Source organism: Choloepus didactylus (genome assembly GCF_015220235.1).
Source record: "Choloepus didactylus isolate mChoDid1 chromosome 11 unlocalized genomic scaffold, mChoDid1.pri SUPER_11_unloc2, whole genome shotgun sequence".
In the NCBI taxonomy this organism is placed as follows: Eukaryota; Metazoa; Chordata; class Mammalia; order Pilosa; family Megalonychidae; genus Choloepus; species Choloepus didactylus.
Window position 1 is genome coordinate 4536777 of NW_023637579.1, and position 15986 is coordinate 4552762.

Sequence of the window (15986 nt, forward strand, 5' to 3'; positions counted from 1 at the left end):
AGCCAGCCCCAGGAGCGTGCACATATGCAGCACCTGCTGCACGCACTTATCCTCCACACCCCCTCAGCACGGTGACCAGTGCCCCCCAGAGCCCTAAGGATAGCAAGTCAGCACCCAGGAGCGTGCCCGTATGCAGCACGCCCCGCACACAGCTCATCCTCCTCACCCACTCTGCACAGTGGCCAGTGTCTCCCAGAGCCCTGAGGATAGTGACTCAGCACCCAGGAGCATGCATGAATGCAGCACCCACCACACACGGCTCATCATCCTCACCCACTCCATGGTAAGTTAAGCACCTATTCTGGAAGCACAGAGCTATGAGGTGGGCCCTCCCTGTTTCTCTCAACCAGTGGGACCCCAGGAGGAAGCTGCTGGGAAGGCCTGTGGTGGGGGTGGTGAGGGCCACAGGAGACCAGCCTGAGTCTCAGGGGACAGCTGGGGTCAGAGAGCCTGGGGTCCTGCCCAGCTTTCTGCTGGAAGACGGCCTTGGGAGCAGGAGGCAGGAGGGCAGGGCTGATGGCCTCTGCCAAGCTCAGGGTAGTGGCACCTTGTAGAACTCCTGCACGGCCGTGCTGACCACCACCGACTCAGCCTGCACACGGCCCACCAGGAACTCCAGGTACTTTTCAAAGGCCGCCTCGTTCTTGATGAAGCACATGGCCACATCGTCGTCAGTGTCACACCTCTGCAGCTCCTGTAGGAAGCTGCCAATGCAGGGGACGCAGTCAGGATGGCAGAGGGGCCCCAGACTGATGTCACGGCCTGCCACCGTTGCCCCTGACCCATCGGGCTTGGGAGGAAGCAGGATGAGTCCTGGCTAAGGGCCGGTTTCCTGGTGGTCCTGGAGAGCTGTGAGAATCAGTGTGCCAGGCTGTGTGGGGCCCAAGTGCGTGTGTGCATGTGTGTGTGCCTGTGTGCATCGGCTGCACTCGAGGGGGGGTTGTATTCCTGTGCAGAGGGCAGCTCAGACAGGTGATATTCCCCGCTACCCTTGGCTGCCAGTCACACCAGAGCAGTGGCTTTCACCCTCCCCAGCTCCTGCTCTAGCTGCCCACCGCGTGGCCACAAGCCCTTGTCCTCCAGGCATCCATGTGTGCACGTGGGTGCAGGGAGCGGCCCCTCCTGACCAGGATGCCCACCTGCTATGGAAGCGGCTGATGTCATGCACATTGCGGAAGATGACAGTTTTCTGGCTGGCCACAGCCGAAGGCACGTGGGGGCAGTGATCCAGGTGCTGTATATGGTGGGTCTCCAGGAACTGCAGTGTGCTGACAAAGGCCTGCTCCGAGCCCAGCAGTTCCTGGATGACAGAGCTGGGGAGGAAGGAAGGAGGGAGGGGGACAGACCATGAGGTGGGGAGCAGACCCATCTGTGATGAGATCCCACCAGCACGAGGCCCATCGTGGGCTGGGGCACTGCGGGAGCCAGGCCCCCTGGTCTGTTTTTCTTCACCTCTCTGCATCCCAGGGAGGCAGCTCCAGTGGAGACTGTCGTGGAATAAGCTTTTCAGAAGTTCCTGCAGGGGAAACCACACTTCCCAGGGAACAGTATGGCCAGGACTCAGAAAACCAGGGCCTGGACTAAGCACAAGGGTGAGGGGCCGAGTGTGCTGCGAGAGACGGGGGCCCGGCCCAGGGGACAGCAGGCTGCCCACTTGCTCTCACCTCAGCTTCATCTTGTACTCATCTTCAGACACGGCCTCCCCAGGAAACTCGGGGGCCTCAGTGGGGCCCCACTCAGGTGACAGCTGATGAGAAACAAGAGTCGGTCACAGGGCAGCCTGCCTGGGCCAAACCCCAGGGAAGCACGTGGGACGTGGCCGGGCCATGGGAGGGAGCCAGGAAGCCTGGGTTCCAGCCCCATCCCCTGTGGGGGTCACTTTTCCAGCCCCTTAAATGGGAATAACAGACTCAGGAGCCCCTGGGCATACTGGGAGGCTTGGGAGCTCTGAGGCTCTCCCCTCCCTGCCCCGACCACTCGGGCACCTTGAGCCTCTTGTCCAGGTAGGCAGGCGACACCCAGCCTTGCCGCGAGGGGCTGGATTTGGTGGGCTTGGTGCGCACGAGCCAGCGCAGAGGGTGGGCCGAGTCCAGGACCTCCACATACTGGCCCTCCCGCAGCGTGATGGCATCCTGTTCAGCCCCCAGTGGGAGGTAGTCAGCCGTGACCACGTAGATGTCAAAGATCTGAGGAAGGGAGGGGGTGCCGGGTCAGCCAATCCTCCAAAACCTCCCGGGATCCCAGAGGCCCCAAACTGCAGGTCGGGGACCACCCCCCAGGGTCCTTTCACACACCCACTGGCTCCCACCCTGAAAAATCTCTACAGCCCCTGAAGCCCCCTTCCCCACCTCCCTGAAGCCAGGGCTGCCTGAAGTTGGCGGCTTTTTCATTGCCTGTCTCCCCCTTTCCCTTCACCCAGACCCTCCCTCAGCCTGGCATGAACCACGGGCTCTGTAGACAGCTGGTACCTTTTTCAAATGAACGAACAGACGTGTTAATTTTACCAGCAGGCAGGGTCTGGGATGACGGCCATCCCTGGCCAACCCAACCATCGGCTGCCCCCATGCCCAGCTGCCCCATGCAGCCCCCAAAGGTCTCTGATCTCCGGGTGCCCCCATCCTTTTCTGCTATTTTGGAGCATTCTAAGGTGCACCTCCATTTCTTTCTTTTTCTTTTCTTTTCTTTCTTTTTAAACGCATGAGTCTGAAGTCAAATGTGATGGCCTGGAGCTGTGTACCCCCAAAAAAACATGTTCTTAAACTTAATCCATTTCTGTGGGTGTGAACCCATTGTGAGTAGGAGCTTTTGACGAGGCTACTTCAGTTAAGATGTGGCCCACCTCAATCAGGATGGGTGTTAATCCTATTTCTGGAGTCCGTTGTAAAAGAATGAAATTCAGACACATAGAGAAAGCCAAAGGGAGCAGCCAGAAGCTGGAAGTCAATGGAACCCAGATGAAAAGAGAAGCCAGCACAGGCCGCCACGTGCATTGCCATGTGACAGAAAAGCCAAGGACCAAGATCACCAGCAGCGAGCCCCAGAATGCCAGTCTGGGGAGAAAGCCTCACTTTGACGATGCTTTGATTTTGGACTTATTCTGGCCTCAAAACCGTGAACCCATTTTTTTTAAGCCAACCCATTGCATGGTATTTGATTTAGCAGCCAGAAAACTAATATACCATCCTATGTAATCCCATTTCTACAAAGCCTAGAAGAGGCTCAAATGATCTATGTGAACAGAAATCATACCAGTGTTTGCCAGGGGTTGGGGGACATAGGGGTGGTGACTGCATAGGGGCAAGAGGTAACCTCTGGGGGTGACAGGGATATTCTGTATCTTGGCTAAAAGTTCATGCACTTGTTGAAACTCACTGAGCTGCACACTTTAAAAGACTGCACCTTTTGTATGTAAGTTACACCTCAGTAAAATTACCTTTAGAATGGGTCTATGGGACTTTCTATTTCATTTCCTATTTGGGAGGATTTACCCAAATTGTGGCATTTTGTAAGGGGCGGATTCTTTCGTGTCTGCTTGTATGGCATTTACTTGACCCACGCTGAACATTCTGAAATTGTTGTAGCCAATCTTCCCAAACACCCTTCCTTCAAAGGGCTGTTTGCCAGCACCAGTCCACAGCCGCTCTTATGGGACTCCTGTCTCCTGCTGGCCACTCCGTGACTGGCCGTTCCCCGACGCACCCCACCCCTCAGCCAGGTCAGCTCAGCCTTCTCTTCGGCCCCACTGCCCCAGGAGGGTTAGCGTCCTCCCTCCCCACCCCGGTCCCCGAGGGACCGCCGCGGCTGGGCCTGTGCCCAGGAAGTAAGCTCACACACCTCCCCACGCGAGTCCCCGTCCTCCGACTCCGAGGAAGATTCCTGGACGCTGGAGGAAGGCCGCGAACGGCCGTGCCGAGGGGACGCCGACGGTGTCTTGGACTCCTCGTCACTGTCACCGCCGGGGACCTGCAGCTTGGCTGGGCAGGTGGAAGGGCATTGGATGCCCCAGGAGGGCACGCCCTGCTCACACTGACCCACGACCCCGCACAGACATCCCCAGAGCGCGCACGCCCACGACCACCCTATTTGTGGAACCCGCAGGACAGACTGTGAAGCCAGGGGGGCACTGGGGCCCCGCCTCTCCACCCAGCCCCGCCCCTCCGCCCCCGCCCCTCACCCTGCGTGATCTTGGCGGACACCATCTCTGTGATCTGGGAGGTGAGCTTCTGCAGGAACTCCTCCGTGCCCACCTCGGCGAGGGAGATGTGGCCGCGGGCCTCCGCAGCCACGGGGAGCTCTCCTGGGGGCGCAAACCCGTGTTCAGGCCATCACGCACCCAACCCGTTTACTGAACACCCCCTGGCCCCAGGTACTGTCCTGGGCTCTGGAGGTCCGCCAGGGAACCCGGCGTCAAAGCCTCGGCTTAAGGCGGGTGCGGACTTAACAGGGGTGTGTGTGTGTGGGGGGGGGGCAACAGATACGCAGACACGCAGGTTAATGGCTGAGAACTACAGGCTCCATTAGACGGGGGGCGTGAGAGCGCAGGTGGGGAGGGTGTGCTCTGCGAGCGCGGGAGGAGCTGCGGGAGCCTCGGTGGGTTCTCTGCAGGAATCCCCAGGACGCATTCGCCGTTCTGAACAGGCTTGCTCTGGCTGCTAATCTGGGAACGGCTGGTGCAGGGAGGAGGGTCTGCAGCGATGGCAGGAGGGCGAGGAAGCGGGCTGGCAGAAGCCAAGAAGGACACCCAAAGTTTTGACCTGAGCAGCGGGAAGGGCACAGCTGCCCTCAGCTGACATGGAGATGGGTGGGTGCTGGCCGTGATGGAACTGGGGAGCTGTGCGTAGGGTCGGGACTCGGGTGAAATTAGGGGCTGCCTGGATGCACCTCAGAATCATCCTAGGTGGGGCTGAGATGTGGGAGGAATGGGTGGGGCATAGTGGAGGTGGGTGAGGGGCACACAGGGAAATGCCATGCTTTCCTCTACTTGTGCGTCCTTAACGTTTTCCATTAATAAAACATCCAAAAGCTCAAAAGTGCACCAAGGATGAATGCACAGCTATGTGTGACAGTGTGAGCCACTGATTGCATTCCTTGGATGGATTATACTCTGTGTAATTATATCTCAATAAAATTGCATCTTATTGCTGGAGATACATTTAGAATAACCAGGGCCCCCAGGTTTAGAAGACGGGGAGGGCAAGAAGATCCGGCAAAGGAAAGCAGCAGCAGCAGCTGGGGAGGGGGGAGGAAAGCTAGCAGACAGAGCAGGCTACAGCCAATCCTGACCAGTCCCTGTCCCCGCCAGTCCGGCTGAACCCTGCCAAGCAAGAGCCTCTCCAGCATGGCCCTCAGTCCCCCACCCCAAGCCCTGCCTTGGCAGCTGCCCTGGAACCCTCCGGGTTACTCGGCAGATGTCTGCTAGATATAGGATCCCAGATCCACGGGGAACAGAAAGGCAACGACTTCACCACTAACCAAAACTCACAGTCAGCACCCATGAGAGGGCTAAGAGACCCTTGATCAGAGCAGGGTGTTCCTGGGGGGCCAGATCATCCCAGAGGAGCCTGCGCTCCGCAACAGAACCAGCATCTGAGGGCTACTCAGGGGCTACCGAGAGGCTACACGTGCCATGCAGCCCCATACCTTTCATCTGCCCAGCAAGGTCCTCAAAACCCACAGATTCCGGCATCTGCACAGTGACAGCTGGAGCCCTAAAGGGAGGGGCAGGTGGTGGGTGTCATGGCAGCCTGGAACAGACCGACCACCCTGAAGGAGGACCTGGGGGTGGGGCGATGGCCAGGGCACCACAGTTGGGGGCCTTTATGCTGGAAGGGACTCGGGACAAGTCCTCATTTCATAATGGGGAAACTGAGGCAGACAGGGGAAAAGGGCTGGCCCAAGCCACATGGCTGCCCAGGGTTGGGGTTGGGTCTGCGACCCAGGAGAGGGTCCCCATTACAAACATGCCACTCCCACCCGTGGGGTTGATGCTCACCGCTCCCCAGCCCCTGGCCCGGCCCCTGCCCTGTCCTCGGGGGCCAGCCTTTGGGGTCAGCCCCATCACTCACCCCTGCAGAAAGGAGGAAATGAGGGCCTCCTTCACCCTTCCCTGCTCCTCTGCTGCCTCCGCCTCCTTGGACACTGTCAGGGAACAAAGTGGGTGAATCAGAGTGGCTCCCCCTACCCCAACCCACCACCAGGGACAGGACTCCTGCTGAGCTCCAATGCGAGTCAAGAACCTTCTGGGGGTGTTTCTGGAGCACTCGAGGGGTACTCGCTGCTGTGCTATTCCCCGGAGCCCTGAGGAGGGGCCTAGCCGGTCTCCCACCCTACCCATGCCCCATACCTGCCCTGCTGTCCCCACAGACGATAACGGGGAGAAGAGCAGCTATCTGCCCTTGACTCTGGCCCATGGTGGAGCTGAGGGGCACTCAGGAAGGGAGACTTTTACAGTAGCCATGGGGGGGCATCTAGGAAGGGACCCTCAGCCTGGGCTGCTGTGGAGCCCCCCCATCAGCAGGGTGTGAACTGTGCCCCGGGGTGGGTCTTGGGGACTTGGCAAAGTCTCCCCACTGCCTGCACCTGCTCTGTGCTTAGGGAAAGCACGTGGGAGGGAGAGAGGAGAAGGGGTCTCAGTGGGGGGGGTTCCAGACTGTCTGGCAGTGCCTCACAAGGCTCCCCACCTCCCGCTCCCAGGCCTGAGCTCGCCCCTGCCCACTCCCTGCCCACCATGTGTGCCCACTCCCACTCACAGCCTGAGACGTGCAGACCAGCAGAGCAGAGGGCCTGGCCGGCGGCGTTGGTGGCAATGCACGTGTAAGTGCCCTGGTGCTGCCGGCCCACGTCCAGCAGGACCAGGCTGTGCTGCTGACCAGAGCTGGCCACCGTGTAGCCCGGCGTGTCGGGCCTGATCCACAGCACGCCCTGCTCAGCCTCCTCCCGCAGCCAGTGCACGGCCGGGGACGGGTGTCCTGGAGGAGGGAGGCAGACAGGAGGTGGGTCCTCTGCCCACCTGGAAAGTGGGGATGGGAGTGGGGGAGCCTAAGGAGGTGATGCTGAGGGGGTGCAGGCAGGTGACGCCCTGCCCTGGACGTGCCCTGGGGAGCTGACGCCTTCTGGTAAGTGAGGGAGGTAAGAAGTGCCCTACCTTCAACTTTCACCGAGAAGGTGATGCTGGAGCCCTTCTTCACCTTCTTGGGGGTGAACCTCTCCAGCATTCGGGGTGGTGCCAGGCGCTCGTGCACAGCTGGAGGGGACACCGGGGCAGGTGGTGGCCAGCAGGCACTCAGAAGCCCTGGATCCCCAGCACCCACCACCCTGCACCTGACCCCGCTCTCCTTCCTCTCGGCTGACTCTGGACGATTCCAGCCTGAGCGGGTCACTCATGCACCCCTGCTGAGCGGGCCCCCCACCAGCCCCCCAGTGCACGTGGCTGCCTGTGCCGCTCCTCACCCCCTGCGCCCAGGACACACTGTCGGACCACCCTCTCTCTACTGGTCTGGGGGCGACTTACCTGCCTCTGGCTTCTCTTCTGGTTCATCAGGGCCTTAGAGAAGACAGAAGTCAGACACCCAGCATGAAAGGGTCTGCTCACCACCTTGCTCCTGGTGTGAGTGCGGCGTGGTGCCTCCACTCGCTGATGGGGGTGGGGTCTCAAGGGCACCCCCCCGTCCACCCAAACACGCAGCGCTCCCCTTCATCGGGGCAAAAGTCCACAACCCCACACCCAAACCCTTACCCAGAGGACCCATGGAACACACACACTCTCAGGATTTAGAGAAGTGACATGTGACATCAGCCATGTGTGATACACCCCTTTTCCCCCTGTGCAGCCTGAGCCTCTGCCCTAAACAACACACACGTTTCTGCAGCAAATACATGAAGAATATATGTGAGGAAGGCCCTGGGACCCTCAGTGCAGATTTGAGCATGAATGAGCTTGCCACAAACTTGAAATGAACCTCCAGCGTGCAGAGCTTTATGGAATACAAGGAAGTCTGGGCCTCAACAACGAACATTATTACTGGCGTCCTCCTCGTGCAGATCTGCCATAGGTCATGAGGCTTATCATGTTTCCCTGCATGCCCTTCACTGGCCTGTCTGCCCACTCGATGTGGGCATACATGGGCCCCACGCCCCATGCCAGCGCCGTCTCCCCTGCCAGGCCCCTCTGCAGCCCGTGACGACTCAGCAGACGGGGAGGGGGCTGCTGGGGCCTGCTCCCACACCTGCCCTGGTTCAGCCTGCAGCTCTCTCTGCCCCGCGGCTCTGCCCAGGCCTGCAGGGCACCTACCTCGGACCAGCAGCCGGGCAGAGGAGTATGCCGCACCCACGGTGTTGGTGACATAGGCTGAGTACTGGCCGGCATCCTCCCCGGTGACAGAGACGATCTCCAGGCTGTGCAGCGTCTTTTTGTCAGTCATGCGGATGTGGGCGGATGGGGCCAGGGGCTGCCCGTCTTTGAACCAGTACAGCTGGGGCGCTGGGTAGCCTGAAACCACGGGGAACAGTGGTCAGCTCAGGATCATCACCAGATGGTGCAACACGACCTCATGTCGGGAGTGAGCCGGTGCCAGCCTCCTGCAGGCGGGGGCTGAGCGGCACCCAGACTGCAGGCACCCCGGTCATCTGCCCCCACCCTGGTTGGGGTCACCTCCCAACACTGCCAAGTAAGCTCTCCATCCCTCCACGGTGGTCGCCTCTCCGTCTCCCCTCACCTTTCACCTTCAGGTGGAACTTGGCCAGGTGCGTGCCTGGGGCCACCTGGAGGTCTTTCAGCTCCTCCACCACCTGGGGCAGCTGCCCTTCCTCTGCAGTAGACTCCGTGCCCTCCTGTTCCCGGCTGGCAGGGGGAACAGAAAAGGGGCAGCGGGCATGAAGCAGAGAAGCTGGAGGGGCTAGGGCAGGTGGGGACAGGGGTAGGTGGATGGCTTAGAGGTCCCCTGTTGGCTGGACAGACAGAGGACAGAAGACTGACATGGCTGGGAAGATCCCCAGGGTTCTGTTGGTCCAAACACCACCCATTGACCCACCAACACCACCTCCCCAGGGCCCTGGGCTGGGTACTGCTCAGCCCGGGCATGGCCCTCTACCTGGACAGGTAGCCTTGGGCGCTGAAGTAGGATGAGGTCTCCGTGGCATCAGCTGCAGTCTCATAGTCTGTGCTTGTCACTGGGGAGGGAAGGGTGGCACTGTCACCTCATTCTCTTGGGCATGGAGGAGTCTCCCAGATGGGTCCCTCCCCCAGAGCCCAGCCCACCCTCCAGGTCCTGACTGTGCAGCCCTCCCTGAGAGCCAGGAAGTCAGAAGGAAATGGCTACAGCTTTCCCCCCACGCTGTGCTGTTCCAGCCCCATGTTTCCAGGCCTGAAACTCACTGCAAGACTCTTTGACCTAATGAATCATCATGACTGGATGATTCCAAAGCTCCATATATGAAGGATGGAGACAGGAGCACATCTCTCAATTCCATCTTACTGTGGAATGAGGGGATAGAGTGATCCAACCTCAAAACCCATAGCTGGGTGCTTCCATTCCCAGCCCAGGTTGAGTAACAGGGACTGGGCTTACCCTTCCACCAAAAACAATTGGGAAAAAAAAAACCAAACAGACAAAATATGTGAAATAATGGTTTTCGAGCCACTGGACTTCAGGCAATGAAAGACAGTGATTCTTAGCAATAGGAATCCAAGAAGGGGTGTCCTATGATATCCCTGGCTTGCTGCTTTAGAGGGAAACTAAGGCAAGGAGAGCAGAACCCCTGAGTTGAGGATACAGAGCTGAGAGTGCTGGGAAAGCAAGAAAGACACAGTTCATCTGATAGAACACCAGAGAGGAGAGAAAATCCCCCTCCAGCACTCAGCAAAATACTGATGGGCTTATGCATGCAAGGAAACCCCACGAGGCCAGGAAAAGAATGATCTGGAAGGATATGAGGAAATGGTGCTGGGAGCTCACACAGGGTCAGGGTTTGTATGTATTATGTCCCCCAGAAAAAGCCATATTCTTTGATACAATCTTGTGGGGACAGATGTATTAGTGTTGATTAGGTTGGAACCTATTGATTGGGTGTTTCAGTGGAGACGTGACTCAATCAACTGTGGGCAAGAATTTTGATTGGATAATTTCCATGGAGGTGTTACCCCACCCATTCAGGGTGGGTCTTAATTAAATCACTGGAGTCCTATAAAAGTGTTTACAAACAGAAGGACCTCAGAGCAACTAAGAGTGACATTTTGGAGGAGCTACAGCTGAGAGGCACATTTTGAAGATGGCCTTTGGAAGCTGACACTGACATTTTGGAGAACGCCATTTTGAAACACAACCTAGAAGCAAGCAGATGCCAGCCATGTGCCTTCTGAGCTAACAGAGGTTTTCGGACGCCATTGGCCATCCTTCAGTGAAGGTACCCTGTTGTATGCCTTACCTTGGACACTTTATGGCCTTAAGACTATAACTTTGTAACCAAATTAACCCCCTTTATAAAAGCCAATCCATTTCTGGTATTTTGCATAATGGCAGTATTAGCAAACCAGAACAGGGGTCTTGCCTGTTCCCAGCAGTTGGAAGGAAAAATTCATAATTCACAGGGCAATGGGTAGAGAACTCAAGAAAGTCTTGCTTCAGCCATGGTGTGTAATTAGCTCTAGACTGAGCACTGTTCAAGACCCAGCTAACAAACCATAAAAGTGAGACCCAAAAGGATCAGACTGTTTCCCAGGTAACTTCACTGCATTCCAGTCCAAAGCTCTAGAAGATTTACAGAAACACAAACTATCTAGTCCCCAACAGGGGAAAACTCCCAATGGCAGGCATCCAATCAAAGATGATTTCCAAGCATGGAAAGAGGCAAGAAAACAAACCCACAGTGTGAAGCATAGTTGATCAGCTGAAACCAACGCAGAACTAACACAGATGTTAGAAACAGCAGAAGGCATCCAAATAGTTATTAGAACTGTATTCCATGTTCAGAAGGTTGACCACAGCCAAGGAATATATAAAAGAGACTCAAACAGAACTTCTTGAGAAGAAAAATACATTGGATAGGATTAACAACAGATTAGATATTTCAGAGCAAAAGAAGAGTTAATGGAAAAGCATAACAATAGAAACTCTTTGAAATGAAACAGAGAGAGGAAAAAGTATTTTGCAAAGTAAAAAGAGCATTAGAGAGCTGTGGGACAATTTCAAGTGGCTTAATGTACACACAGTGGGAGTCCCTGAATGAGTAGGAGACAGGAAAAAATATTTGAAGAAGTAATTGCCAAAAGTTTTCCAAACTTAATAAAACTATACACCCCAAATTCCAAGAAGCTCAAGAATAGAAAGCATGAGAAACTTGAAAAGTATGCCGAGGTAGATCATAATCAAATTCCTCAAAACCAGTGATAAAAAGAAAATCTCAAAAACACCTAGAGTCATTTTTGGAGAAATTGACATGCTTTTGCCAAAATTCATGTGGAAATGCAAAGGATCCAGAATAGCCAAAACAATCTTGAAAAGGAAGAACGAAGTTGGGTGACTCATACCTCCCAATTTCAAATTTTACCACAAAGAACAGTAATCAAGACGGCCAGGAATGACATAAAGACAGACATACACAAAAGGAATAGGACTGAGCTCAGAAATAAACCCATGCATTAAGGTCAACTGATTTTTGACAAGGATGCCAAAACAATTCAATGAGGAAAGCAACAGTCTTTTTAATAAATGGTGCTAGGGCAACTGATAACCACAAGCAAGATAATGAATTTGGGCCCCTACCTCACAATATTCAAAAATTAACCCCAAATAGATAAAAGACCTAAACACAGGTGCTAAAACTATAAAACTCTTAGAAAAAAAATAAGGTATAAATCTTTGTGGCCTTGGATTAAGCTATGATATCTTTTATATGACATCTAAATGACAAGCAACAAAAAATAATAGATGAATTGGACATGATCAAAATTTAAAACTTTTGTGTATCAAAGGACCCTATTAAGAAAGTGAAAAGATAACCCACAGAATGGGAGAAAATATTTCTGAAAATCATGTCTCTGATAAGGGACTAATACCCAGAATATATAAAGAACTTATATAACCTACAGTAACAAGACAGCACAGTTTTTTTAAATGCACAAAGCACTTGAAGCATGTAATCTGTTTTGAGTTTATTTTTCATATAAGGTGTGATGTTTAAGTCAAGACTGATTTTTTTGGCTATGAACGTCTAAGTACTCCAGCATCATTTGTAGAAAGGCTATCCTTCCTCAATTTAATTTCTTTTGCACCTTTGTCAAAAGTCAGTTGGGTAAATTTGTTTGAGTCTACTTCCGAGTTCTCCATTTTGTTCCATTTATCTTTGTGTCTGTCTCTCTGCCAACACCACACTGTAGCTATATTGTAAGTCTTAATGTTGAGTAGAGTTCCTTCTCTCAAGAAGAGAGTTCCTTCCATTTTAATCTTCTTTTTCAAAATTGTTTTATCTGTACTAGGTTCTGTGTTTCTCCATGGAAGTTTCAGAACAAGCATGCCTATGTCTACAACAATGCGTGCTGAGATTTTGACAGGAATAGCATTAAACCTATAGATCAATTTGGAAAGAAATGACATCTTTACTAGGTTGACTATTCCAATCTATGAACATGGTATGTCTCTCTATTTATTTGAGTCGTCTTTGATTCTTTCATCATCATTTTCTAATTTTCAGGGTACAGATCCAGTATGTGTTTTGTCAGATTTATAACCTAAGTTTTTTCATGTTATTTGAAGCAGTTGTAAATATTTTTGTGTTTTTAATATCATTTGCCCCATGTTCATTAGTAGTATATAGAAGTGACTAATTTTTTTTTACATGTTGATCTTGTATCCTGAGACCTTTATGAACTCAGTTCATTAGTTCTTTGGGGCCAGCTACATCTATACAGCCCCAAAGAGATCCCTAAGGTGGGTGCCTGGTCCATGGAGAACGCTCTCAGGAGAGGGCAAAGGATGCTTCCCCAGCGCCGTGTCAGCTGCACCAGCTGCGGGCTGAAGGGCTCAGAGGGAGTTTCTCAGTTCCTCCGGGGTCTACAGAGAAGCAAAGCTAGGCGATACAACAATGGCCTCACATACCAGCTTACATTTAGTTTCTGCTTGGCTATGGACCTAGCCCATTCTAAGTGCTTTCCACAAATCAACTCGCTAACCCTCACAGCTATACCATGGGATCATCTCTATCATTCCCATTTTACAGATGAGAAAACTGAGGCATGCAGGGACAAAGTGGCTGGTCCCAGGTCATAGAGCTAATAAGTGGCAGAGCCAGGATTTGAACCCATCTTGGTGGCTCCAGAGTCTGTGTCCTTAGCCACCATGCCACCGAGCTCCTCTTGAGGTGTTTCCTGATCCAACCCAAATGAGGTTCTCTGGGAGGGACCTCAAGGCAGTGTTTGGGGTAGTCTGGACTCACCCTTTCTGCTCCATCTCCCCTCACACTCCCTTAGGGCCACTCACTTGCTTGTGACTCTCCCCAACCTCTGTGAGCACCTCCCCAACCTGGGTGCCTCTCAGAAATTTCTTTCCAGAGGAGACCCCTGGCCTTGGACCCAGCTCCAAGAGAACTCTCCATTGCACATAAGACACTAAGACCCTAAAGCCTGGGTGGCCTGAAACCAGCCTCCCCCCCCAGCACTGCCCTTCCCCACCTGCTCAAGAGGGGCACCCCCACCCCATCCTGACCCTCCTGGAACCATCAAACCCCAGCGACCAACACTCACAGTCCACACGGAGCTCGGCTTTGGTGGAGGAGACACCCACGCTGTTCTCGGCCAGGCAGCGGTAGACGCCCATGTCCGCTGGCACCACGGCTGTGATGATGAGCTGGTGGCTGCCCTGCTGGTCCTCATTAATCATGTAGTGATCATCTTCCTCCAGCACCTTGCCATCCTTGAACCAGCGTACGCTGGGTGTCGGCTGGCCCGTCACCACGCAGTCAAAGCTCACGGGGTAGCCGTCCTGCACTTCTTGGTTCTGCAGCTCAGTCAGGAACACAGGGGCTGGGGCAGAGAGGGCAGGCCATGAGTCATTTGCAGGACTCTCGCCAGCACCAAAGCCCCGAGACAAGCCAATGATCCCAGCCGCCATATAACAAAACACACCAGCCTAGGTATAGTTGACGTGCATGATCTATACAGGAGCCGCTCAGAGCACTTTGCCTTGGTCCACAGGCAGCTCCCTCTTACCCATTCTCCAAGGAGAACTCTCTCTTTGCCTGTTTGGTTCCCAAGCTACCATGATGCCAGAGGGATTGAGGACCAGAAATGGGAAGAAAAGGGGACATAAAGGAAAGGTGAAGACTTTGTAGGCTGGGAGCCCAGGGGAAGCAGGTAAGGGATTCTAAGAGAAAGAGAATCACTCCAAAATGGTTGCAAGGGTTGAGGAGACTGGAGAGAGGAGGAGAAATTTCAAGAAACGATGCTATGGGTCATGATTCAAACCCCTTCGATGTTCCCAAAGAGGTGCATGTCAGCGGAGAAATGACTTTTTAATTACTATTAGTTGCTGGACTGTGTGTTTTCTGTGAATGGGACACAGTGCCCAGACTGTGCCACATGGGATCCCAACTTGTACAGAGGTTCCGTCTCACACCCTCATTAAAAATATATTTTAAAAATTCTAGTAGGTAAGTATTTACATACCCATTTCACAGATGAGTTAACTGAGGCTCTGAGAGGCTAAGTACCTTGCCCAATAGCACGCAGCTAATAAAAAGCAGGGCTAGGGTTCAAATTCAGGGCTGTCTAACGTCAAAGTCAGGTCTTTGACCCCTGCAGTGAGCTGCACCTGCTGAAGCCCCAGTGAGTGCTCGAGCTTTCCAGTGACTTGCGCCACTACTGCCCTGGATTCCAACTCCGGATCCTGGACAGGGGATCAGGAAGGCGGACTGGGACACTCACCAGTGTCAGAGGCCAGCGGGCCAGGGGTCGCCGGCTGGACAGGCACCACGGGGTCTGGGGCCACCTGGCCGAGGCGCATCTCCACGCCTCGGGGGCGCTGCTCCACGAGGTTGATCTCCACCCCCATCCCCAGCGTGGCGAACATCTCGCGGAAGCGGGTGGCGGCCCGGGAGGCCTCCGCGAGGGTCTCAAAGCGGATGCACACGAAGCGCTCGTCTTCGCGGTACGTCTGCCAGTCCCCGGGCTCCTCCAGCTCCACGCTGCCCTCCTCCGCGCTAAAGAAGACCTCCTCGTCCGAGACCTCGGCCGGGCCCTTGGTGCGGAAGAGCCGGTGCAGCCGCCGGGCGGCCCGGCGGAACGCGTCGTCCAGCTCGGTCCCCGACCCCGAGCTCTCCGCCTCGCTCTCGGTCCCGCTGACCGCCACGCAGGCGCTGTGGGCAACCTGGCCGAACTTGTTGCTCACCTGGCAGGTGTAGCGGCCGGCGTCGGCGTGGCCCAGGCCGGCGACCAGCAGCGAGCAGGTGCCGTCTCCGAGCTGGTCGATGTGGTGGTGCCGCCCATCGGCCAGCTCCATCCCGTCTTTCAGCCAGCGCGCGCGCACGTCCGCTTTGCTGGCCACCACGCACTCCAAGCGCAGGGTGTCGCCCACCTGGGCCTCCACGTCCCCGAACGTGCGGCAGAAAGTGGGCCCCTCCTGCTGCTTCATCTCCTTGCGGACCTTGTAACCTTTAAAAGCAGCCTGGATCTTCACGGCCGCCTTGTCCATGGATGGGTCGCCCAGGTCCTCGGCACTCGAATCTCGCCGGGGAGGCTGTGCAGCAGCCAGCTGCTCTGGCTGCTCCCCAGTGGGGGCTGCTGGGGCCCCAACCTGTGTGACACAGTTTCCAACAGTGTCAGAGCAGCCTGGGCCTCGGGGACCACCCAGCCTGGACCTCATGGTAAAGAGGGGAAACTGAGGCTCAGAACAGGGAGAGGACCTGGGTAGGGACACCCAGAGCTGGAGCCAGAGCCCAGATCTCTTGGTCCAGATCCAGGCCGCTCCAGCTCTCCATCCTCCCTCCCACCCACGTGA

General features: G+C 55.0%; 1 protein-coding gene across 1 annotated transcript in view; it reads right to left on the reverse strand.

Moving 5' to 3' along the window:
- The window catches only part of OBSCN (obscurin, cytoskeletal calmodulin and titin-interacting RhoGEF), a 229973-nt gene that overhangs the window by 37827 nt on the left and 176160 nt on the right, over positions 1-15986 (reverse strand). Inside the window, 16 exon segments of the mRNA XM_037823238.1 lie at positions 548-704; positions 1140-1313; positions 1665-1747; positions 1986-2186; positions 3835-3974; positions 4175-4297; positions 5641-5708; positions 6066-6138; positions 6750-6968; positions 7145-7243; positions 7511-7543; positions 8291-8488; positions 8715-8839; positions 9090-9168; positions 13736-14014; positions 14915-15782. Of these exon segments, the coding sequence (XP_037679166.1) occupies positions 548-704; positions 1140-1313; positions 1665-1747; positions 1986-2186; positions 3835-3974; positions 4175-4297; positions 5641-5708; positions 6066-6138; positions 6750-6968; positions 7145-7243; positions 7511-7543; positions 8291-8488; positions 8715-8839; positions 9090-9168; positions 13736-14014; positions 14915-15782 (2919 nt within the window).